Raw genomic sequence first — 26,240 nt, 5'->3', positions numbered from 1 at the left:
CTCGGCCCCGCTGGGGCTTCGGATCTGGAGTAGGCCTCAGCCCTCTGGCTGGGCTCATTCCATCACGTGGTCCTGCCCAGATGATCTTTGGTCCCGCCAGGGCTTTGAATCTAGAGGAGGCCCTTAGCCCTCTGGCTGGACTCGCTCCATCACATGATCCTGCCCAGGTGTTCCTCTGGACTCGCTCCATCACGTAATCCTGCCCAGGTGTTCCTCAGTCCTGCCAGGGCTTTGGATCTGGAGTAGGCCTCATCCCTCTGGTTGGGCGCGCTCTATCACATGGTTCTCCCAGGTGTTCTTCAGTCCTGCCGGGTTTTCAGATCTGGAGTAGGCCTCCGCCCTCTGGCTGGGCTTGCTCCATCGTGTGATCCTGTCCAGGTGTTCCTCGGCCCCGCCGGGGCTTCGGATCTGGAGTAGGACTCAGCCCTCTGTCTGGATTCGCTCCATCACCCGATCCTGCCCAGCTGTTCCTCTGAATTAGCTCCATCACGTGATCCTGACCAGGTGGTTCTCGGCCGCGCTGTGCTTCAGATCTGGAGTAGGACTCAGCCCTCTGGCTGGACCCGCTCCATCACACTGTCCTGCCCAGGTGTTCTTCGGTCCCGCTGGGGCTTTGGATCTAGAGGAGGCCTCAGTCCTCTGGCTGGACTCGCTCCATTAAGCAGTCCCGCCCCGGTGTTCTTCGGTCCCGCTGGGGCTTTGGATCTAGAGGAGGCCTCAGTCTTCTGGCTGGACTCGCTCCATCACATGGTCCGGACCAGGTGTTCTTCCTTCCTGCCGGGTTTTCAAATCTGGACTAGGCATCAGCCCTCTGGCTGGGCTCGCTCCATCGTGTGATCCTGTCCATGCGTTATTCAGTCCCGCCCGGGCTTTGGATCTAGTGTAGGCCTCAGCCCTCTGGCGGGACTTGCTCCATCACGTGGTCCTACCCAGGTGTTCCTCTGGACTCGCTCCATCACATAATCCTACCCAGGTGTTCTTTGGTCCCGCTGGGGCTTTGGATCTAGAGGAGGCCTCATCCCTCTGGCTGGGCGTGCTCCATCACATGGTCCTCCCAGGTGTTCTTCAGTCCTGCTGGGTTTTCAGATCTGGAGTAGGCCTCCGCCCCCTGGCTGGACTTGCTCCATCGTGTGATCCTGTCCAGGTGTTCCTCGGGCCCGCCGGGGGTTCGAATCTGGATTAGCCCTTAGCCCTCTGGCTGGACTCACTCCATCACGCAGTCCTGCCCAGGTGTTCTTCGGTCCCGCTGGGGTTTCGGATCTGGAGTAGGCCTTGGCCCTCTGGCTGCGCTCGCTCCATCACATGGTCCTGCCCAGGTGTTCCTCGGGCCCGCCGGGGCTTCGGATCTGGAGTAGGCGTCAGTCCTCCGGCTGGACTCGCACCATTACGTGGTCCTGCCCAGGTGTTCCTCGGGCCGCTGGGATTCAGATCTGGAGTAGGCCTCAGTCCTCTGACTGGACTCGCTCCATCACGTGGCCCTGCCCAGGTGTTCCTCGGGCCCGCCGGGGCTTCGGATCTGGAGTAGGCCTTAGTCCTCCGGCTGGACTTGCTCCATCACGTGGCCCTGCCCAGGTGTTCCTCGGGCCCGCTGGGGCTTCGGATCTGGAGTAGGCCTCAGTCCTCTGACTGGACTCGCTCCATCACGTGGTCCTGTCCAGGTGTTCCTCTGGACTTGCTCCATCACGCGATCCTGCCCAGGTGTTCCTCGGGCCCGCCAGGGCTTCGGATCTGGAGTAAGCCTTAGTCCTCCGGCTGGACTCGCTCCATCACGTGGTCCCGCCCAGGTGTTCTTCGGTCCCGCCGGGGCTTCGGATCTGGAGTAGGCCTCAGTCCTCTGACTGGACTCGCTCCATCATGTGGTCCTGTACAGGTGTTCCTCTGGACTTGCTCCCTCATGCGATCCTGCCCAGGTGTTCCTTTGGCCTGCTGGGGCTTCGGATCTGGAGTAGGCGTCAGTCCTCCGGCTGGACTCGCTCCATCATGCAGTCCTGCCCAGGTGTTCCTCAGTCCCGCCGGGGCTTCGGATCTGGATTAGGCCTCATCCCTCTGGCTGGGCGCGCTCCATCACATGGTCCTCCCAGGTGTTCTTCAGTCCTGGCGGGTTTTCAGATCTGGAGTAGGACTCCGCCCTCTGGCTGGACTTGCTCCATCATGTGATCCTGTCCAGGTGTTGCTCGGGCCCGCCGGGGCTTCGGATCTGGATTAGCCCTCAGCCCTCTGGCTGGACTCGCTCCATCACGCAGTTCTGCCCAGGTGTTCTTCGATCCCGCTGGGGTTTCGGATCTGGAGTAGGCCTCGGCCCTCTGGCTGCGCTCGCTCCATCACATGGTCCTGCCCAGGTGTTCCTCAGTCCCGCCGGGGCTTCGGATCTGGAGTAGGCCTCAGTCCTCCGGCTGGACTCGCTCCATCATGGGCTGCTGCCAGTTTACATTCCTGCGCCCTCTCTCTCATTGGGAACCTGGACCAAATTTCATAAACATGGTAGTTACGGGGCTCTCGGCGCCTGTCATCCCCAGTTAGTTAAAAACTACAGAAAGCTGCTCAGACAACCCTCCTTAAGAAGGCCAGCCCTGCCTGTCTACTTATTAAAACCCTAAAATCTCTAGTTGAATCAAGCACTGACACCTGCACTAGCAGTGCTCGAACCTTACCTGCCTGCTGCTTCCAGCGCTGCGAAGCCGACACACAACACATCCGACTGCGGTGCCTTCACAGCTGTCTGCCCCGGAGCCTCGGGTTACACTGTGAGGGCAGGCACCTCATGTGCAGAGACTGCGGGGTTCTCACACACAAGATTGCTTCCTCAGTGGTTTTCCACCCCACGAAGAGGCTGGGAGCTGCTTGGTCAGACCTGATTGCAATGGTTGCTTTGTCTACAAGCAGCAGCAGAGGCCTAGCCCCGGTTCTGCATTGTGCACCAGATGCTTGTTTATTCAGACGCACATTTACGTTTCTGAGGCATAAGTTAATGCTGCCTGCCCATCTCCTGTACCAGTGAACCACGTATCCACCGCATCTCATACTGCACGCTTGCAGCCGGTTGTGGACATGAAGGCTTGGGTGGGAATTGTTAAGAAAAGGAAGCGTTTGCTATTCAAACGTGAGACAGTCCTAACTTAGGAGAACTGGCAGAAACGGAGGAAGGTGCAGCTGAATATATATCCGTGACCATAAGTCACAAAAAAAACACAGTGCACAAAGCACAGAACTTAAAATAGCCTGGAGACTGACACAGCAACCGAAGGACAGCTTGTAATATTTAATTTATTTTACCTCTTTTCTTTGGGAATGCCGTTATCTTGCTAATAAATTACAGTTTGAGTTGGCTGGGTGAAGGCGGGGCAGCTTGTAATTCTGGGTCGCCAGCATCTCCCCAAGGTATCAGAAACATTAGCAGTCGCGGCTGGCATGACGGGCGGGTGGGAGGTGGGTGGAAATGGGGTCGTCGCGGGGTGTGGGGGGGAGGCGGGAGGGGTTTAATTAAACAAAAATTAAAGAAACATATTATATAAAACTTACCGAGTACGACTCCCGCCGTCCACCATTTTCCAATTTTGACCTGCAGCACTCGTCATCTTGGAAGGCAGCCTCCCTCGCTCCCCTCCGCCAATCACAACACTGAGGCGCAGGGGAGCGCGCCCCACCCAGGCCATTTTCTCTATGTATAGAGAAAATGGGAGAGTGGGCGGTCCTGCTCGAGAGCAGGGGGGGAGTGGCTTGCCCACTGTTGTGGGTATTGACTGTTTGGTCAGCCCCAGGGCTGACCAAACAGTCAGTACCCACAACGGTGAGCAAGCCACTCCCCCCGCCCTCGAGCAGGACCGCCCACCCCCAATCAGGCACTTCTGCTTTCTCGCCGTGCGAGAAGGCAGAAACATAAAATGGTAGTTATTACCATTTATGTTTCTGCCTTCTCGCACGGTGAGAAAGCAGTGGGGCGACGCCCCCACACCCCAATGGGGGAGCCGCCACTGAGGAATAATAGCGGGGGCAGCTCCAGAAAGAGGGTCATTAATATGGTCATGTTATGGAAAGTGTGTTTGTCCAGCAGGGGCAGACTCCTTCTCCCTCCCTCCATTACATCAGCTTGCCGTGACTAAGGTGTTTACATTAAAAAGAGTAGGACAACCCCATGCATAGCTGAGCACGATCCAAGCGTGAGATTGGGGGTAGCCAAAGGGATCTCTTTCTGGACCCCACTTTTTTGTCTTACATTACTTCATGTCCAGGGAGTGGTTTACAGATCCTCTACCTTTTCCAGCTTTCGAGGCTTCCTCCGTGGTTTGAGTTGTGCGGTTGACACAGCCAGGTCTGGTGGCTGTGCCGCTGCACAGGTTTTATATCCCATACCCAGCCGATTCTGCCTCTGCCCCAGAGTGAGCAGAGAGGTGCATTCTCCAGCCCTGTAGAGGCTCTCCTTCTCCCACTGTACTAGTCATTGCCATCAAGCAGCAGCTGCTCCTCCGATCCTTGTGTTCTGCACCTTTCTTAAGCCCTCTCACGTCTCCTGTGATGTACCTTCATTTCCTGGATTTGTTGGCACCTCCTGCTTTTTTTCTCCCTCGCTGTAACTTGTAAACTCCTGTTTGAAGCTGCGAATTCTGGACTCTAGATCTTTAATGAGGGTGGAATGCACAATGGGAGCGTCAGTTGGTTGAGATCTGTTTGTGCCCTGGGAATCACCTCCATGCTTCTCAAAGATGGCCAGGATGGCGGAAGGAATCACAGAGGGCCATACATTGACCACAGATGAGGGTCTGGCCAGGCTATCCCTTTCTTTGTGCTGTGTGTTATCTTCATTTCAGAACCAGAAGAGCACTGGCAAGAGCTTGCCCCATTTCTCATCCTGCTTCAGGATTTCCCTTCTCAAGCTGTATACATGTTCTTGGCCATCTGTCCTATGAGACAACCTTTTTATCCCTCACCTTACAATTGATGTACCTCTTTAAGTTAATCAGGGACTGAACTCTTTCACCACCAAGTGGGAACTCGACCCATGTTCTTCAGCCAATCTCCCAGCGCCTCACCTGAGTTGGCTTTCCCTCCCCTCACATTCTGTACATAAACAGTGTAGGGCCTGGGCATGGGAGAATCTTAATACCTCAGAAGACCCGACCAGCTTTCTCAACTTGCCAACACACTAAACAAAGGGCTAAGGGGACCTAAATCCTCATGCCTTCAATGAGTGCCCATATCGCTCGTAATCACAAATGTCGTCTGCTAATCCTCACCATGGACTTTACGTGGTGTACTGAGGCTACCAGAGGTCTTGCAGCTGTTAGCTCAGTTCATTTTGTCACTAGTGCAGATTTTGGTTTGGGGTAGAGTAAAACTTGCTGTGGGAATTATTTTCTGGGGCCAAAAAAGAAAAGGAGTTTCTTAGAACTTAAATGATTATTTTTGTAAAAGAATTTAGAAACCGTAGCCTCTTTATTGTATGAAGACTGCACGTACTAGGCCCAGCTTTCCCCGTGCTGCCGCATCGCTCTTGCTCCTGTATTATCCTTGCTTTTTCTCCTGATTTTTGTGCCTTCTCTTTGCTTTTCCCTCCTTCACACTGCTCTCTCCTTGCTTTTTACCCTGTTTTTCGGTGCCTTCTCCTTCCTTTTCCCCGGTTTTCTGAGTGCCTTCTCGGTGCTTTCCCCTTGTTTTCACTTCTTTCGCCTTTCTTTTTCCCTTATCGCTGCTCCCGCATGCCGACCGTTACTTCCTGCCTAGCCCCAACGCCTCTCCCGCCTCCCAGGATCTACTCAATGGACCCCTTTGAGCAGGTTTCAGGCCCAGCTCCCTCCGTGCTGCTGCATCACTCTTGCTCTTGTCTTCTCCTTGCTTCCCCCCCATTTTCTGAGTGACTTCTCCTTGCTTTCCCCAGGTTCTCACTACTTTCTCCTGCTCCCCCTCCCCCCCTGTTTTTGTGTGTTACTTCTTGCCTTTTCCCCCATTTTTTGCGTGCCTTTTCCGCGTGCCTTCTCCTTGCTTTTTTCTTGTTTTTACTATTTTCTCCCTGCTTTTTCCCTGGATTTTGTGTGCCTTCTCCTTGCTTTTTACTCGTTTTCACTGCTTTCTCCATGCTTTCCCCCCTGTTTTTTGTGTGCCTTCTCCTTGCTTTTCCCTCATTTTTACTGCTTTCTCCTTGCTTTTTCCCCTGTTTTTTGTCTTCTTGCTTTCCCCCCTGTTTTTTTGTCTACTTGCTTTTCCCCCTGTTTTTGTGCCTTCTTCTTGCTCATCCCTCATTTTCACTGCTTTCTCCTTGCTTTTCCCCTTCTTTTTTGTGTGCCTATTCCTTGCCTTTCCCCCATTTTTTGTTTGCCTTCTCCTTGAGTTTCCTCCCGTTTTTTGTGCCTTCTCCTTGCTTTTCCCCCTGTTTTTTGTGTGCCTTCTTCTTGTTTTGCCCCTGTTTTTTGTGCAGCCTCACCACACAACTCCAGATTACACGTCCCTTCTGTAATTCCGAATGGCCCTCAATACGTGGTTGTTCAAATGAGCCTTCAGGACATGAGAGAGCCTGGATACCCTGTGAATAGCCGTGCTTTACAAATCCATCTTGATTGACTGGTTTTTGCCCATAGGCTATCCTCATGGCTTTAGCCATGCAATAAGCAGGACTGATGACAACCTTTGGCCATGGAATGACCATTGGTTGTTTTGAGTCTTATTAGCACACATGGCCCTGATGTTCACTGGAGGTCATCAAATGGTGCAGATATGGGCAACAATTTTCTGAGGCACCACAGGACATATAGATTTCTTAAACCCACACACAGCTCAACCAATGCACCCCAATCAACACCTGCTGCACTTACTGTTATTCCGTACTAGGGCCTAGCACAGCTCTACCAATACACCAATGCCATGGCCCACTGCACTTCCTACAATTCTAGTACTGGGACCCTTACACAACCCTGCCAATATCACATTTTCGTGACCAACTACCTCCCTTGCTGTGTCATTACAGGAGGAAGGGGATTGGGTTGTGCGGGCCCAAAATAAATTGTTCAACCTGGTCAGTTGCACTCTGTTATTCTAGTGCTTCCGTGCACAATACTGTTTGTTTGTGTGCTGTGCTCTAGGTCCCTGGACAGTGGCCCTGAAGAAGATCGTGCATCACACAGGCATGCCCTGGATATCTCCAAGCAGGCGGAGATCATCTCACAGCAGATCCGTGATATCCACCGCCTGGAGGCTGAATGCACTGGGCTTCAGGCTTTATCCAGCCTGCAGGAAGCACGGCTGCAGGAGCGGGAAGAGGTCCTTGGCCGGCTGCAGGAGGAGCTGAAGGGAGTTCGGGTGCAACTGGCCAGCGTTGAAATTCAGAAGATGCTGGAGGCTGAGAAGGCAGCCATGGCCCACCAGGCTGAGTTAGGGCGACTGCAGCTGCAGGCGAAAATTGAACTAGAGCAACTGGAGCGCAAGCTAAGCCAGGAGCGAGACCATGTGCGGGCAGAGAATGAAAGACTGCGTGCTGAGTTAGAGTCCGCTATGGAGCTACACCAGCGAGAAGTGTCAGCCCTGAGATTGGAGCTGCGCGAGACAGCTGAAGGAAGAGAAAGAGACCGAAGAAGGCATGACGAGAGATTACAAGAGCTGGTTCAGGATGCCGAACAGAAACTTCAGTCCCAGGTAAGAAAACCAGGAGAGATTTCTGTGCTCCTTCAGAGGCAAAACCAACTACTCGTATGCACTCTTCTGGCCTAAACATCCCAATAATGTGCTCTCACTGTTAGCCTTAGCCAGTATTGTACTTCGTTCGGCCTAAGTTCTTTCAGTATTGTGCTCTAGGACCTACGTAATCCACTAATGTGTCCTTAAAGGTCTGGGTCTGCTCAGTTTATATGCTTCATGTGGCCAGGGGGCATACATTAATGTTCATCATAGCCCCTACATCAACCCTCTCAAGTGCTCCTCATGGTTTACCTTTGTCATTAATGCACTTCCCAAGTCTTTGGTCAACCCATTACTTTGCTCCCTTGGACCTTCCCAGGTTCAAAGTTTGTCATAAATGATCTATTCAGTATCTGCTTCTCCCAATAAAGTAAAGTAACAAAAAGATTAGAAAATTAGACTACAAAAATAGATTATAGACTGTTAGTGTTGGGGTTAGGGATGAGGGATGGGGGTAGGGATAGGTTTCTGTCCAGACGTAAGGGATGGTGTGAGGGATGATGTAGGGGAATGTCTACAGGTCAGGAGTTGGAATAAGCATTAGGAGAGGGCTAAGAGTACTGGGCTGTGTTAGCATTGGAGTAAGGGAAGGTGTTTTAGTTTAGATTGGAGTAAGAGTTTCTATTGGGGTTTGGGTCAAGTGTGCGGGTTTGTGTTATAGTTAGGATAAATAAATGAAAGGCTTATATGATGACTAAAGAGATGATGCAAAAGGCAGGTGCAGTAGGAAAGTGCCACAGGAGGCGGTACAGTAGGTACCCCCTTGTAAAACGGAAAACACATTGTGTAGGTACAAAGTTAGGCTCTGGAAATAAATGTTAGAGGTAGGTTAATGGTATGTCTTTGTGTAAATTAACAATTCAGGGATGTGGTAAAATATTCTTCCTATCTCACTTGACTTTTTTGAAATCTTATTTTGTTGTATTATAGTTTTTTTACATATAAATTCAAATAGCTTGCAGAGTCCTAGCCTATCACTGCATCCCCATGACCTAAGTCTACTAAAAATGTGCTATCCGAGACCATTTCTGTTTCCGCATTTGCAAAAGTCTATCACATCTCGCTAATTTAGTCCCCTGCTCCTAACACTGCATTTTATTGTTCTCTGAGTCCTACCTCCTACCACGTATTACGTACTGACCTATCATCACCCTCTGATTCCATTCTTGCGTCCCTTGGTGCCGGTATCCTGGCGGTCATAATGCACCTTAAATGCAGTCTATGATAAAATCACCCTCCCTCATTGCCTTTATCTCCATTCCAACGCTCCGGCATCTGTAGAAGTGTGCACATCTGGAGTGTATGTAGTGGTGCTCTCATCAGGAGTCCACTGGGTATCCATGGGGTCTTCTTTGCTACCTTTTCATTGATATATCACTCTGTTTTTCCTCTGCTCCTCCCTGTGTGTCAGGGCTCTGCCAGTTACGGGCAGTATTTTCCCTTTTCTCTTATTTCAAGGCAGAGACTGAGAACGCCCAGACAGCAATGCTGGCCTTGTACGCTCCCATATACATTTGCAGTGCCATTCTTAGAATTTCACGCAAAGAGACTGAGCACCAAGAGAGTTGCAGGTCGACAAGGGTGCAATGTTTTCTACAGCATAGCAACAGCCTGCATAGTCCAGCAGCATACTGGTGTGCTTGCAGCCTCCAAAGCAGCAGAGCATAGACATATGACATCTCGTCCACCAGGCACTATAGTTTCCCCTTTCACCAGCAAACAATGTGTAATGTGGTCCTTTTTAGGTCTCGGGACCATCCGGTCGGCAGACCGGAAGTCCGGAGATTTAATGACTTGGGAGAAGAGGGGCTTGAACCCGCCCCTCTACTGCCCTGTTCTCCATTGGCTGGCCTCGTAAATGCTGGCCAGCCATTGGAGAAGAGGTCCCGTCACTCCAATCATGCCCCGTCCTTTTCGGATCGGGGGGCGTGTTTTTTGCGAAAAGTCTCAAGGAGGAGACAACAGCAAAACACGCCCCCGAATCCGAAAAGGAGGCTGCCTTTCTCCGAGGCATCTGCTCTGCCTCGGAGAAAGGCGGTGGTGTCTTCCGGTGCCCTCGGCTTGTTCCTCTTTACTTGCGTGAAGGAAGGACAGCCTGGTGCGCCGATGAGGAATCTGCCAGACAAAAAGCAATCATCGGGTTTTAGCTGCCATCCTTCGGATCGCAAGAGCTTTCTGGTTCAGTTTTACACTTTTGTGCGCGAAATAATCCGTTTCGCGTGCAGGAGGTAAAGGGGATTCAGCAGGTGGGGGCGAATTGGCATTTGGGTGGTCTTTGTTGTTGAATGATGTTACTGTGGCCGCATCCAATGCTGGGCGCAGAGCGATCAATGAATTAACATCTTTACAAAGTGACAGCGGGGTGGCGGCTTTACAAAGGGGGTCGTGGAGTGAACGCACGGTGATTAAATCTGTGTATTTGCGAATCCAGACACCTCGATGAGGCGCTACCTCTTAGACTGGGAAGTACCCCCCCCCCCCCCTTCTTGAAAAATAATAGTATCCGCTGTATGTAAATCTGGGGCAGCGCCGATACTGCTGCCGAACGTGCTGTAAACAAATACTATTGGCTCTTTAAAGTGTGGTTACCATGAATGCCCGCCCAACCCTCGGTGTCGAGAGACTGACATTTTATAGCAGCATCCTCTGATTGGAGTAGGGACACTTCAGGTTAAATCAGCGAGTGGTTTGACTCCTTGGATGTTCCTGGCAAGACTAACGTAAGCGGGGACCACCCGTTTGGTGTGTCCCCAGCGAACGGATGCAGCGGATCATCTGTTTACATGATTTGGCCTCTGGCCTACAGTAGCTGTCAGGACACCTTATCGTGCCAGTGTCCGCCGAAATCCCTCCTAATCGTGTTTACCTTTCTTCTCGTGGACTTTATTGCTCCGATGTTTGCGCACATCGCCTGCCGTTTTACTTTTCAGTTATCCATTGGGCTCCAGTTTCCCTTTCCTCCTTCGTGGTCATGTCCCCGTCTCCACGTCACTGATGAACTTCAGCCAACAAGGATGCATTGTGCGCGCTGGGCGATCAGTCCCCGCGATTCTCTGGATAGGCAGGAATATCGACGTCTTAGCTATTCCTCGATGTTTCAAGGCTGCCGTGGTGAGTGTAGATGCCTTTCTAGTTATTTTGCCAGAGAACCTGCAGCTGGCAGCAGAATGGTATTATGAGCGCACAATGTTAGCTTCTAACCTCTAGTGGAGTTTCGCACCGTTCGTGCTACATGATCTACCGCCCACCCGATCTGTAGATAAGGCCTCTTCTTGTTTTTGGTAATCTTCACAAATGGTAATTTTCAAGGTAAAACTTTCACCTCGTTACTGAAACCCCGAATATAGTCTCACATACTCTTCTTCGTACAGACCTAGTTTTACCAGTTCTTTAAAATGTCTTTCAAGTGTGCTATGGTTCTAACAGAGCAGTGTTGCTGTCTCACTTCAAGTTGTTCGTTTTCTTGAAACATTTTATTGGATTAAAAAAATATATGCACTTTTTGTTTACTTTGTGTTGTGCATGAGGTTTTCTACGCCCTGTAAAGTCATTCTTTAGATCAGTTATCTTACTATCAGGACTCACAGGGACATCTAAAGGAATTTGGGGCCCCAGGGCTGAAGGTATTTTGGGGCCCCTGTTTGGAAGAGCTTTGAATCAGCTCTTTCATCCAAATCCTAAATGTGTTTACAACTAATATTCAGAAATAGTGATGTGTGTTTTCAATACTGTAGCACTGCATTTCTCATATGTCAAGTCCTGTTTTGATCTAAAGAAACTTTTTTATGCATGTTGCATGAAACAAACACAAAATGTCTCTGCAAAATGTCTATAATAGAGTCTCAGACATCACCAACATTAAAAATAAATTGTAGGAAAATAGTATTTGAAACAATCTGTTTAATGATTATTCAAGGGCATCAGGTCAAAACTCTGCAGAACAGAGCTGTCTGTATGGGGGGTCCCCTGAAATGCTGGGGCCCTGGGCCAGAGCCCCCATTGCCCATGCCTTAAAACGTCTCTGAGGACTCATGGTAGTGTACAATGGCAGCTGGTATTTGAAGGCGGCGGAAGGCATGAAATAACAAGCATTTACAATGCAACGGTCTCGGCATTGTTAAAGTTAGAGCTATTGGCATTGCTCATGACAATGCCGTTTCTTTAAATGTTTTAAAAACAAAAACATAAACAAAAATAATGTCATGAGCAATGCCAATAGCTCTAACTCTACCAATGCCGAGACCATTGCATTGTAAATGCTTGTTTAGAGATGTTCACAGCTCAGAATGTGTGATGGGGATAATTCATGCACTACATGGGTTCCAAACAAGCAGCAGCAGTTCAGACTTCAGGAGTTTTGTGTCCAAGACCTGCATGTGGTCAACTTGTAGGCTTTAATAAAACACTTTCCTAGTATCCTGATGTGCAGTCATGCCTTTCTGGAGCGACAAAACTGGAACACCCCATCTGCCCTCACACACAACACCCATAGATGCCTGTGCTGGTTGTACTTTGAACATAGACGTTACCAACCATGACACAACTATGGCTTGAAACAAAGCTGCAGCACTTTGGTGTGAGGAAATTGGGTGTATTATATCATATGGTGTGGTTGTGAAACTTACCAACCCCTTGAGGGCCCTTGGGTTTCGTCTGTGAAACCCTCAGCTCAACCCTGGGTAGCTGTGGCACTTAGCAGTAAGGGCTACACAGAGGAACTAGTGTAAAGCATTTAAACAGCACCAACACAATTGAAGAAGAAATCGACACAACACTCAAATCTGACACCAATTCATAACAATAGACTGTATTTTCATAAGACTTTAGACACTAGAACGAAAATGATCCATTGTAGGGTTCCAGAGTTATGGATTTTACAAGAAATATTAAATCACAGCATTTTCACTCCACTGGGAACAAGTCTTAGCAAATTCAAGGAAATGGACACGTCAAACGTTTTTAATAGAAAACCGGTAAGGGTCAATGCAGTCACGTAGAAGTACTTTGGGCGGCAAGCAAGGTCCTCAAGAACAGTTATCGCCACAGAAAATGCAGCCTTCCGGCAGTTCCAGGCACTTTATCTGCATTGGAATTTATTCCTTTGCAATGGTCCTGATGCAAGGGATGAAGGATGCTGAAGTTGCTCCAAGGATGCTGTGGATGCAACGTGGTTGACGGGGGTCTTCTCGGAGATTCTCCTCGGTCCACAAAGATGGTGCAGGGATTTGCAGAATCGACATCCCACAAGGTCCTCTCCGGCCTAAGTCCAGTCATCACTGGACTGCCAGTCACCTAGTGTCGCAGTCACAGGCCAATCCTTCCTGGGTCAATGACTGCCTTCTGAGGTCCCTAGGGGCTCTCCAACAGCACTGCCGGGCTCTGCAAACTCTGTACATCGGGTATTGGTCCTTGGTGCTGCACAGTGGCAACGGTAGTTGCAGCTTGAAGAGTTTGGGCCACCAACTTGCCCCAGCAGGGTTCTACAGCTGGCGTGTCCCTGTGCTGTGAACAGAAGGCCAGTTAGCTGGCTCTCTGAGTCTTTTGGCTTGACTGGGCCCTGAAGACAGTTTCTCCTTGAGCAGGTAACAGCTGACCCAGTCCCTCTCTTTGCTAGCCACCTGGTGCAGTCTTCGATGATCCAGTCTCTCTTTACTGGTCGCTCTTTTCAGCAGGGCAGTCTTTCTTCGATCCTTCTTCCAAGTCAGTCGAGATCTCAAATCTGGGTGCCACTCTTATGCTCAGAAAATGTCCTTGGGGCAGGATGCGATTGGTAGCCTATGGGCTACCAGGTTCTCTCCCACCTGGTGACCACTTCCTGACTATCTGATGGCTATACGCCCCTGGGGAAACCGGTTTGGCAACTGTTTTGCCCTCTCTGCTCCCCGTGCCAACCTGTCTGCCAATGGGGCAGCATTCCTCCCTAGTGACACATATGCCCCTCAAAGGCGGCTTCTCCTTTGAAGCCTGTCTTTTGGGGCTAACACCTAAGTGGCTTCCTGCAGGATGGAGGTAACACTTCTCTGGGCTGCAATCCCTCATTGTACTCCTTCCAGAGAGTTGTTGGCACATCTCTTCAGAAGGGCAGAAGGCTGTCTTGTGGAACAGGCTCCATATGTGCCTTTGAAGGCACACGAGTTTTAAAGGCAGCAAGGTGGCAGCCTTGTAAATGTGGCACATTGCAACCACTTACATTAATTTAGACTTGAGATACAAGTTGGGCCTAATGTAACTAGTTGTTTGATAAAACGAAATCCGAAAATGTCCTCTGGGGGAAAGAAAGAATCCCGTGCTATTTCAGCTATCAGTTAGCATACATTCACCACTTGCTACTCGGTCACTCATACGCGTATCTGTATTGGCACACAAATTCCTCACGTGATGAAAAAAAAATTTTTTTCCACTTCAATTTATTATATAAATCTTTACACAAAGTATTTTATCGGACATCAATAATTAAAAATTAAAAGACCTTTGTTGCTACATTCGGTCACAATAAAAACATATATGTAAAAATGCAAAATTAAAAAACACAATATGACATAATCCTATCTATCACTGTCTACCAAGGTACTCTTCAGGGAGAAATACAATAGACAAAAATATCTGTCATTGATTACCACACTCTAACCCGACAGTTAGACCAACTTGTGAGGTGTTTCAATGTGAAGCATCAAAGTCTACTGTCCATCAGTATATGGGAACAATTGTGGATTTTTTGGAGGGCGTCGACGCGTTTCGAAGGAGTATTCAGATTAGGCCTTCTTTTTCAAGACCAAACATTATTTTTCAACTCCCGTATTGAAAAATCTATAAACATAAACATATACATATATTTAAAAGAACATTTAAACAAGGGTTATATTTCATCAAAGATGTTTCTATGTTTTATGCATCACGATTCAAATATGCCATCTCTTGTTATCCAACACTAGAATGGTCAATAATGCTAATCCAAACAATTATTCATATCTATTTGCCTGATATAGTAGACCAATTTATTCGATACTTTAGGTACTTTAATGTCATATTGAAATAGAAAAAAGGGAAAAAACTTTTTGGGGTATGTGCCAATACACAACCTCATTCACTCTGGTGTTATTCACACCCTGAACAATGCACATTCATATGATCAAACCTCACAATCTCACTCAAGTGCACCCGAATACTCCAACTATTGTGATAAAGTTCAAGGTTCAAAAATTATTTTTAATCTTAGAGCAGAGAGGATATATCGTCCTTCCCCTTACCTCTTCCCGTATTTATGATGTGGGGAACCGACTAATTGTTTCTGATTGTTGGCCACCTTAATTCTTTTGGAAACGTGATCCCAGGTTGCTGTGATAAATCCTATGGAGACCAGATATCATTAGTCTACCCATAATGATTAAATCTCTAATTACGTTGTTATGTTTCATTAGTATGATATCTACCTGGTTCTTTTATTTTGAATTCCTATTCGTTCTCTCTGTAGTTGTTTGATGCCTTGGAGTGCCCTCTTTGGTCGCACCGTTCAGGCGTTAGCAGAGCTGAGAGGTCGGCTTGTAACCCTGTACTCGCCAATTGGGCAACCAAGTCACAGTAAAAATAGGGGTTTCGTGTGTTCACTGTCAGGACATGTAAAGTATGTGTCCTGCCTGTGTCAGATGTTGCACCCTGCCTTAGGCCTGTCCGATGGGTGACTTACACAGATGTGCAGAGAAAGTAGTGGCTTTGCCATTGTTTTCAATTGTAAAATAGGGCTAGCAGTGCAGGACTGGTCTGCAGTGGCGGACTGGGGGACTAGTTTTGCTTGGGGGATCTCCAGGGTGGCACAACCAGTGCTGCAGTCTGGGGTACCCCTCTAACTTACATGCCCTAGGTACCAGGGTGCCATTTACTAGGGAATGACAGGTAAGTTAGCCATTTCTAATTGGGTGCAGCCAATTCAACATACACTTTAGGGTCCGGGCACAGGCACCCAGGTCTGGTTAGCAGGCCTCCATGCACTCTCAGAGGTGAAAAACCAGCAGCATTAGTTGAAAACCTTTGGGGTGGCCATACAAAAAGAGGCATTTCCTTACATTTGGGGTTAGACTAGTGGTAGCAATGCACTTTACATATGCAAAATGCACCACAATACAATGGAGCAAGTGGTTCCAGAGGGAGGATGTAGGGAAAACAAATTTGCAAATCTCCACCACACAGTCTTGTAACAGGCTAGGGATCCCATGAGATCAGTGACAGTAACGAGGAATTCAAATAATCCTCTCTGAAAGCCATCCAAACAACCATTGTCATAAGCTGCTTGGTAAAATGCTGCTGGCATCTCACACTGCTGACTTTGGTAACTTGATAATGATTTCTCCAGGTGGATGCTTCCAAAGAATTCCCTCCATGTTCTGCTCCTTTTTACAGCTTTCCGCAACCGCTGTGGCCCAGTGCTGCGAGGCGGACTCTCTGCGGCAGACTGCGCAAGCACTGCAAGCAGACCTTCAGCAGGAGCGTGAGCAGAGCAGACAGGAGGTCATGAAACTTCAGGAGCAGCTGCTCACATCCAGGCAACAAAAGGACAACCTGGCCGAGGAACTGAGGTAGAAGTGAACATCTTGTCCCTCTGGTGTTGCCCGGGCATTTAAGCATAGGTGACCGCAAGAAGTGGTTTGTAGTTCCAGTAATTCATGTTCCACCAAGCAGCCATCATTGAGAACTGAAATGTTCTCCACGATGAAACAAAAATAGTTTGCTTTTTAAACGAGTTGGAGAGTGTTGCTTTGTCTGCAAGTGTATGGGCTGCCAAAATATGTATTCATTGTTTATCATGAATGACTGATATGTATTGGTTGCACTGAGAGAATTAAGCATGTGCTACAACAATGTCTTAGGTGCTTTGTTGACCAGTATCAAAATGACTGACTCATCCTCTTGGTTGGTAGGAGAGTGGATACCATTTCCAAACTCAGACCTCCAAATGTCCGCCATCTTGTTTTTGTTCTTATGGATCACACCCTCATGAAGTTAACCATTACATTACCTCTTTAAAGCAAGCCCAAAAACAAGGACGTACACGTATAATGTAAGTAAATGTTATGTTACGTTAAAAGTATTTGTATAGCGCACATACACCAAGTGGTTTCTTGGCGCTAATTGTAAAAGGTATCCTCCTGCTCGTTGATTCATTCATAAGCCTGGTGGAACAGCCAGGTTTTTAGCAGTCTCCTAAATTGGGGGTAAATTGTCGAGAATCTGATGTTAAAGGGGAGAGAGTTCCAAAAGTGAGGGGCGAGGACAGCAAATCTTGATCCACCTAATCTATTGTGTATAAAGAAAGGAGTAGCCAAGAGATTAAGATGCGATGACCTAAGGTCCCAGGTAGGAACATATCTCTGGACCAGGGTGGAGTCTCCGGGCATGTGTTGTGGAGAGAATTGAAGATGAGACACCCTATCTTAAATGAACAGCATTCTGCTACAAGGAGCCAGTGTAGCTTCTACATTAGGGGGGGGTAACGTGATGCCATTTCTGCTGATGATAGATTAATCTAGCTGCCTAGTTTTGCTCCAGCTGCAGTCTTCTTATTAAATATGCCGGGAGGCCGAAGTAAAGTGAATTAGCATAGTAAATATGGAAGATGACCAAGGCTAGAACGACCTGGGTAAGAGCTTCAGGAGTAAGGAATCTACTAATCTTCCTGATCGTCCGGATCTGAAAAGAAACGGGTCAAGACCACCGTCCCAATCTGAGACTTCATAGTCAGGTTGCTGTAAATTGTGACACTAAGGCTTTTAGCTGATCTTGAGGGTGGGGTTCCCAACTCAGCAGGGCAAAAATTCGAATTCCAGGTATTTAGGGGGCCCCCCGACTCTTATCAGTTCTGTTTTATCCGAGTTCAATTTTAAGTGATTGCTATTCATCCAATTACATATGTGTAGCATGATTGTCTGAAAATTAGTGATGGAGGTAGCAGACTTGTCGATGGTGAGATCAGTTGCAGATCATCAGCGTAGTTGAAAGTGCACACATTTCTTTCACCTAAGGATTGAATTATTGGGAAGAGGAACAAATTGAACAGGTGCGGGGACAGGGAGGATCCCTGTGACACACCACATGTCAATTTGACTTGAGGAGCCGTGAATTGCGAAAGACGGACAGATTGAGAGCGGTCATCTAGAAAGGACGTGAGCCTTTTATGGGCCCAACCTGGATCCCTGAGTCCTTGACTCGGTCCACCAGAAGTTCATGGTCGACCGTGTCGAAAGCCGCAGCGAGATCAAGAAGCACCAGAGCCTGAGTGGTGCCCTTGTCTGCTTCTTTCCTCATTCCATCTAATACGGTCAGGATTGCTTCCTCCGTTGAGTGAGAGGGCCGAAAGCCCGCTTGATGGGAGTCAAGGAATTGAGACTGTTCAATAAAAGAGCAGAGACAGTTGGCAACATATGCTTCCAATACCTTGGCTAAAAAGGGGAGCAATGAGATAGGGCAATAGTTTGTAGGGACCAGTGGGTCTGTACCTATTTTCTTGATAATTGGAACTATTTCTGCCTCTCTAAGCTCTGGGAGCCAAGCCCAGGATAAGTGAATTATTCAATAGAGAAAGAGCGGTGTCAGGACAAGTGAGAAAAGTGTAGTAACGGAGGTCCACGCAGGTAGGTTGGCAAGAGGGCGTAAGCAAATGTAATTGGGAAAGATCCCAATAAGACACACCCTGTCTGAGGGTATCAGTGTATGTGAAAGTGGGACTGGGACCCATGACCTACTCCCTGTTGTGATAGTGAGTAGCAAATGTAAATGGGACAGAAACCCATGCAATGATGCCCTGTGTATGGGTGAAAAACGTATGTAGCCCGTGTAGGCACGTGTATGAGCGAATGGGGCAAGAACCCATTACCATCCCTGTGTAGGGAAGAATAAAGTGTAAAATTGTACACATGTGAAATGAAGAATAAAACCCTGAAGGTGTGTACTCGGAGTCCATGTACGAGAAATGATGAGCGGAATAGGCCCCAAAAAGAAACACCCTGAGAGTAAATTGGAGAGACACAACGTTATGCCACCTCCCAGAAGATATAACGAAATGTAATGTGAAGCAATGGGAATGGTAAGTGACCAAACCCCACAAACCTAAGCATCCACATAAATGAGCAAAATGTTCTCATATAACAATCCCATGAGAGAAGGATAGAAATAAATGTGGAAAAGAATCGTCAAGTGTAAGCAAGACGAAATGGTGTATACGTAATGGAAATAAAAATTACCGTTCACTGTTCAGCAGACAGCAGTGCACCATTCCTGGAAAGACCGGTAAAGTGAGGCACAATGTCCCTGCTTTACACCAGCCCATGTCCTTTTGAAGCCAGAAGAACCGCATAGGTAAAGCTGAGCACAACCCAGTTCCCACTGAAGTGTCAGAGCGACGTTACATATATGCGATCCATAAAGTTTCTTCCGTGATTATCATCAATGGACCCATGAAGCTCATTGTTGTAAACATACCGCACAACTTGTGATGGAGGAAATTCCAAATGACACTCATCAACCAGCACAGAGAAACGTCGGATATGTTCCTCCGTAGCATTTGACAACTTTACAGAGATGGGGGCACGCATCCTGACGCTGAGCCGGGTGGATCACGGCGTGCTAGAGCGCCAAACAGTATCACTAAGAAAATTATGACGTGTAGCAGCACAGGAGGGCTCGCTTGTTGAGATGTCCCGCGCGGCTCTACCAAGGAGGTAAGAAGCACGCGCAATGTAAAATGGCTCAAAAACGGAAATAACGGCCGAATTGCCGGCCAAGTGTTAAATTCTGAAGAGAGCGGCAAATGTAAGGGAACACACCACGGTGGCATTGTGAAGGCTAGTGGCAAAAGAGGAATAAGTGGAATGTAACAAAAAAGACTCAAATTAACGTGCAGAGCAGGACGAGAGTCAGCAGCGCGTTGACACCTAGGAACTCCACTTCAGACAACGACAAGTTGAAAAAACTGTCAATTACCTCATATGTGAGATCAATAAGTATGCTACAGCTGTGCTTCTCCCAAACACCAGAACACTGTAGACAAAGGTTGTTGCCAGCATCAATGTCAATTACCTCCCACATGAGCCTTTATAAAGATTACAACAGCTGGGCGTCTCCCAAGCACCGCAACACTCTAGGCGAAAGTTTTTGCCAGTATAAAACACACCCATGAAGACTGGAAACATAAACGCTGTGTTACTTGCCGTGAAAGGTTGTGGAATAAACCATTTTTCCCTACTTTGTAGACAGGACTGTACTCCCATGCTCCTAGACATTTCCGAAAGACCATGGAGTTAAATTGATTTACAATATGTAGATAGGCCAGTATGATGACAGAAGCAGTCCTTTTTAACTTCATAGTCCCAAACAAATAAACCAAAAGAACACAGTCTTGCCTAGGGCTGTCAAATGGTGATGACACTGGTGGGGGCTGGAAGGCGTAGTTCTTCATCTTAACCTGTTTCTTGTTGTCTTCATTTCTTTTCTGTGTAGGACTTGTGTAGTAATTGACTACTCCGACGCAGGTGATTCTGCATGTGATTTATTCAGACACAGCTACACAGCAGACAGGAGCACGGTGAAAGCTTCCTCCTCCACCAACAGCTCCGCAAACGATTTAAAATGAACACAAACAATGGGTTACTAAGCAACCATAGTATTCTATGACACGGTAAATAGATAGACAGAGTAGAGAGATATAACATATCCTCTTTCCTCCCAACAAAAAACAAAAGAAAATAATCAAAACAAAAAAACTAGAATAACAAAACTACCACTTGATAAAGAAAAATATATATATATATGTAGTCACCTTTACAACACAGTAACTATAAAGAACATATGTTCACATTCTCAATTACGATACCTGTAAGGTACATTTCTCGATCTATTGCTTCTTCTTAGAGAACCATCCAAGATTTTTGCGTCTTGAGCAAGGTGAGAGGTTGAAGGTGAACATGGTAAACCCACAACCTCCTTTACCTTTACAATTTTGCTAACATTCCACCATTTTCCTCCATCAACTTGCACAGCATTCCTTCCCACCTTAGTAACCTGTACAGGAGGACCAAACTTAGATTCACCTTTGTTTACATGAAAAGGAGTTCTAATGCGGACAAAATCACCTACAAAGACATGCACAGATTTGACACCACGTTTGTTATCAAACCATATTTTTTGTTTATGTTGGGAATTGGAAACATTTTCATGTACCACTGTCATAAGAATGTCAGCATCAGGAACAGAATTAAGTAATCTATTCATCCATGCAGGTTTGAAACTTGTATTGGCTCTCCTACCTCTCAGAAGTTGAAACGGAGAGATTTTGGTTGTGGAGTGTGGGGTAGTTCTATAGAACCACAACATACTGTCAATTGAGGTAAGGACATCGGCGTTTCGAGATCTAGCCATTTAATGCAATCACCCACCACCCTGTTCATGCGCTCAACGAGACCATTAGATTGAGGGTGATAGAGCAAACTTTTTACATGCTTAATATGACATGAGCGCAAGAAACATTCAAATTCCGAACTAATAAATTGTGTCCCATTGTCTGAAACAACTGTATCGGGAAAGCCTTCCCTCATGAAAATCTCCTTCAGGAAAGAGATCACAGAACGAGATGAAGAGTCCTTGACAATTTTAAGTTCTGGCCATTTAGAAGAATAATCAATCATGACAAAAATAAAACGACACCCCCCTGGCAGTATTTCTAGTGGTCCCATAATGTCCAGACCAACCTTAGACCACGGTTCAGATGGACATTCTATGGGGAGAAGAGGAGGAGTTGTCACCTTCAAACCCTTGTCAGCTGTACGACAAATCACACAGCAGTCGATAAGTTGATTGATATCACTATCCATAGCTGGCCACCAGAAGGACTGACGAACCCTTCACTTAGTAAGCGTAGTACCCAGATGACCCTCATGTGCTTTAGAAATAATACTCTTTCTGAGGCTGTGAGGGGCAATAAGCTTGTCACCACGCAAAAGTACTCCATCCTCCACTGAAATTTCAGACTCGACTTTCCAAAAAGGTTGTAAAGGTTGTGGGAGCACACATTCTTTTGGCCACCCTGATTTAAATAATTCACACACACGTTGCAAAACTTGATCCTCACTGAGGGCTTTCACCCATTCATCAACTGAGTCAAAACCATCCTCATGAAGATCCATAGAGTCTACAAAACAATCTTCAGAGTCATCATCCCCAACCTCGCATTCAGAATCTTCCAACTTGCAATTGTCAAGTGGAAAACGCGACAAGTAATCAGCTCTAAGGTTTCTACTCCCAGAGATGTGCTGTACATCAAACTGATATTGCATAAGGCGAGAAACCCTGCGAAGTATTCATGGAGAACATGATTTCCCAGTACACAAACTTAATATACTGACCAGGGGTTTGTGATCAGTTTTTAAAGTAAAACGTTTTCCCCAAACATATGGTCGGAACTTTTCAACAGCCCACAAACATGAAAGTAGTTCCTTCTCAATTACAGAGTATTGTAACTCTGCATCTCTCAAAACTCTGGACACAAACTCAACAGTATTTTCCCCCAAAAGAGAATCTTGGGTTAAAACAGCTCCCAACCCAACTTGACTTGCATCAACTATGATACATGAAGCGAGGGTAGGATCATAAGGTTTAAGTGCCCCACTCTTAACAAGTGACGATTTCACGTATTGTAAAGCTGATTCACACTCATCCGTCCATGCAAAAATCACTCCCTTGCATAATAATGAACTAATGGGACGAACTATTGTAGCATAGTTCGGGACAAACTTGGAATAATATTCCAGCAAACCCAGAAGTGATTTTACTCCTGCCTTGTCAGAAGGTGTTGGGGCACAAGTGATTGCATCAAGTAAACCTTGCCTAGGCCTGATTCCATCACTGGAAATCAAATGACCTAGATATTCAATTTCATCACAAAGAAATTTGCATTTCTCTGATTTTACTACCACACCCTGATTCTTTAACACATCTAAAACTTCTTTGAGTAGTGAATTGTGTGAAGGAATATCTTTTGAGTGAATTAAAATATCATCCTGAAAGACCAGGACTCCGCTGATCCCACCTAACATGTTTTGCATCACCCTCTGAAACACTGATGCCGCAGAGGCAAGCCCAAACGGCATTCTTTTAAACTGAAATGTGCCAAGAGGTGAAATAAATGCTGTAAGATGACGAGAGGAAGTGTCTAATTCGATCTGATGATAGGCACTTGCCAGATCTAATTTTGAAAAATATCTAGACCCCTTGACACTTGATAGGAGATCAGAGATTTTGGGCAACGGGTGGGAATCGACCCAGATCTCCTTATTGAGAGACCTCAAATCCACACAGACGCGAAGTTTTCCACACCTTTTCCGGGCAACTACCAAAGGAGAAAGCCAAAGCGAGGACTCCGTTGTCTCAATGATCCCCTGCTCGCATAACATTTTAAGTTCTTTGTCCAAATCATCCCTCAAACTGAAAGGAACACCTCTCAATTTGTGTTTGACTGGAAGAGCACCTTCTTTTACTATGATTTTATGTCGAAAGCCCTTAATTGTACCTAAACTTTCCCCAAAGACAGAAGGGTATCGTTCCTTCCAACTGCCCAATTGTTGATCTTCTGTAATTACCAAGACTTGTTCACTAGTACCTGGTCTGAGTACCATTCCGAACAATCCTTGATGGTACCAACCAAGAATGTTAAGGCCCTTAACAGCAACATAAATCTTACCAGAAATGTTCCTGTCTTTGAAAACAAGCTCGTCTTCAAAAAAACCCCAAAAGGTCAATTTTTCGTCCCTCATATGAGACTGGGGAGCGATCAGGAGGTTGTAGTTGTTTGTCACCCCATGTATCATAAAACAACTTTTGAGTAATCATTGTAATTCTAGCCCCAGAATCAACTAAGAGATTGAGAGCTTTACCACCCACTATAATCTCTACAATAGGATCCACACATTCAGATTAATCATTAACGTAAGACACCATATCATGAAGGTCAGTAACCACTGAAATGATTTCAGGATCAGAATCCTGATCAGATTCAACAATACAGGCAACAGATTTGAGTGGTTTTTTCCTTTTCATGCAAACTTTAGCAAAATGTCCTATTTTTTTGCAATAATTGCACGTAACATTTGCTCCTGGACACTTTGCACCTTTTTGATGAGGAGGGTTTCCACAACGGTAACACATATTCCTTGTAAACTGAGCTTGATAAACACTGTTGCCTCCACTAATGTCTTTGCGTGAGCTGATCTTTGTCAATGAAGATTTTGACGCATTTTGTTTGTCTTTACCCTGGCTAGTAATAACATTAACAGATTCTGTAAAATTGTCCTCCAGTTCTTTTAAAGAGGTAACCGAAGTCTCAATGCTTTTAGCAATTTTTATAGTTTCATCAAGAGTGGGATTTGCTAGAGATAGCAGTTTCTGACGAATCTGTTTATCTTTACAGTGGCATACAAACTGATCACGGATCAATGGTCAGTGAAATTTTCGAACTGACATAAAGAAGCAAAATTACGTAATACTGAAATGTACGAATCCACGTCTTCACTTTCACTCTGTTTGCGTTTGAAGAATTTGTGTCGTAACACCATTAGACTGGGTTTTTTATCAAATCTTAACTTAAGTTTTGCAACAGTATCTTGAAACGCATCTACAATTTCTTCAGGAGGATAAATAATTTCCGGAAGGTGTTTGAAAATAGAACGTCCTTCAAAACCAAGGGCATGCAGAAGGAGATATTTTTTCCTTTCACTTGAAAACCTGGATGCACCAATGGCACCCAGGTAGTTTGAAACGCATCAAACCACACCTCCCACCTGACAGGAGGTTCTCCTGGAGATTCTAAAAACGAAGGAGGTGGAGCTACGGATTGCATAATGTTGACCAAAAGAGGTTATGTCTTTACCTAGACTTTAACATGTAAATTGAAAAACAACTTGGAGTACACAATTTAACACTTAATGCATGAATATACATGAAAATGATAAGAACATAACCATGTGTAGACACAAGAAAACTTATTTTCATAAGGTGTGAACATCAACTTCCAAACATAAAAAAATATTTGTTGAAATCTCTCCTTATTAACTAAGTGTACACATAAATTGAAGCAAATAAATGTGAAATTAACTTAAATACATGTTTTGCAATGTGTGAACAGGCTCCTTTAACACACTAATGTATGCAACATCAAGACGTGCTGATCGTCGATCAGCAGAACAAGTAAGTTCCTCTTTTTTTAATTTATTTCTGCCTTTGCTTTTCAAGTGAGGACGAAAGACGTGCTGATCATCGTGTGATGACAGCACTTTTAATGCATTTACATCGTTGATCGGCTGAGATCGTTATATTTTTGAAGGGTTAAGACGTGCCAATCGTCGTGATTGGCTGGATTGTTGTATTTGGCCTGACGGGGTGAATAAACGCTGTTGCGCGTTGATCACGTTGATGATGACGCGATGTCCTGCAAACGAACGTTGTGGATTTGCGGCCTAGGTCAGGCAAATCAGGCGGATCTGGGCCTGTAACCGTCCGTGTGCAACTGCGGTGATCGGCCAGTGCTAGGTTAACTGCGCAAGTCCGGGGAAGAGACGTTGCAGTCTTTGAACAAGCGAGAGTTTCCTTCGTGCACTGGTAGGAATGTTAATTTCTAAACATCCTTTACATCTTTAACACTTCTTGTTACTTAAAACTTGATTATATCAGCCTCTTTGCGCGATTCAGTATGTGAAGACTTTGCGGTGAAAGTCTAACGTGGTAATCCTTTCTAAATAAATAAATAGTCTTACCGCAATCCGTCTTAACAAAGAGCTTGTCACTCAGCTTTGCGCGCGTAGTCCGAAATGTGACTGTGTAGCACTCGATCTTCGCCACAATAATTGTAGTAATTGACTACTCCGACGCAGGTGATTCTGAATGTGATTTATTCAGACACTGCTACACAGCAGACAGGAGCACGGTGAAAGCTTCCTCCTCCACCAACAGCTCCGCAAACGATTTAAAATGAACACAAACAATGGGTTACTAAGCAACCATAGTATTCTATGACACGGTAAATAGATAGACAGAGTAGAGAGATATAACAACTTGTTTCTTCCTTGTTGTCGTCTTTGTTGTTATATGTAAAACACCCTTGTATCTTGATATCTTTTCTTCTTGTCTGAGAGGAAGGTCTTTCACTCATGTAGACGTCTTTGTTGTTCTGTGTAGAACAACCTTGTATCTTCTTCGCAGATTTTCCTTTCTTGTGGATACCTCCTCTCTTGAAAATTGTGGTTATTGCCACTAGTTTCTCTAGGTTGCGCCATCTCCAGGTCCTTTTTGGTTCGCCAGTTTCCTGAGATCTGCTAGTAACACCTAGGTTCATCACCAGCTCGCCACCAAATAAATGTAGTATCGGAGGTCCACGCAGGTAGGTTGTAATTAAAGATGATTTATTCAAGCAGGTAACATGTTGAATTGTTCCAGTACAACAGGTAGTTGAGTTGTGAAGGGGAGCCCCACCAGGAGCAGCATGCCTGCTTCTCAGCCCATGCTCAACTGTCCCTTCACCTCTCAGGCACCCAACATTCCGAGGC

The 26,240-nt window shown here is 46.4% G+C and overlaps 1 protein-coding gene across 1 annotated transcript in view; it reads left to right on the top strand.

The window, feature by feature from the left end:
• LOC146869341 (coiled-coil alpha-helical rod protein 1-like) overlaps positions 1-26,240 on the top strand; it is a 223,758-nt gene that overhangs the window by 49,396 nt on the left and 148,122 nt on the right. The window contains exons 4-5 of the mRNA XM_085651076.1: positions 7,071-7,620; positions 16,057-16,232. Coding sequence (XP_085507202.1) covers positions 7,071-7,620; positions 16,057-16,232 — 726 coding nt within the window. The remainder of the gene's footprint in view (positions 1-7,070; positions 7,621-16,056; positions 16,233-26,240) is intronic.

The sequence above is a fragment of the Triturus cristatus genome, chromosome 1_1, assembly GCF_964204655.1.
Source record: "Triturus cristatus chromosome 1_1, aTriCri1.1, whole genome shotgun sequence".
Taxonomy (NCBI): Eukaryota; Metazoa; Chordata; class Amphibia; order Caudata; family Salamandridae; genus Triturus; species Triturus cristatus.
This window is presented reverse-complemented; position numbering and strand designations above follow the sequence as displayed.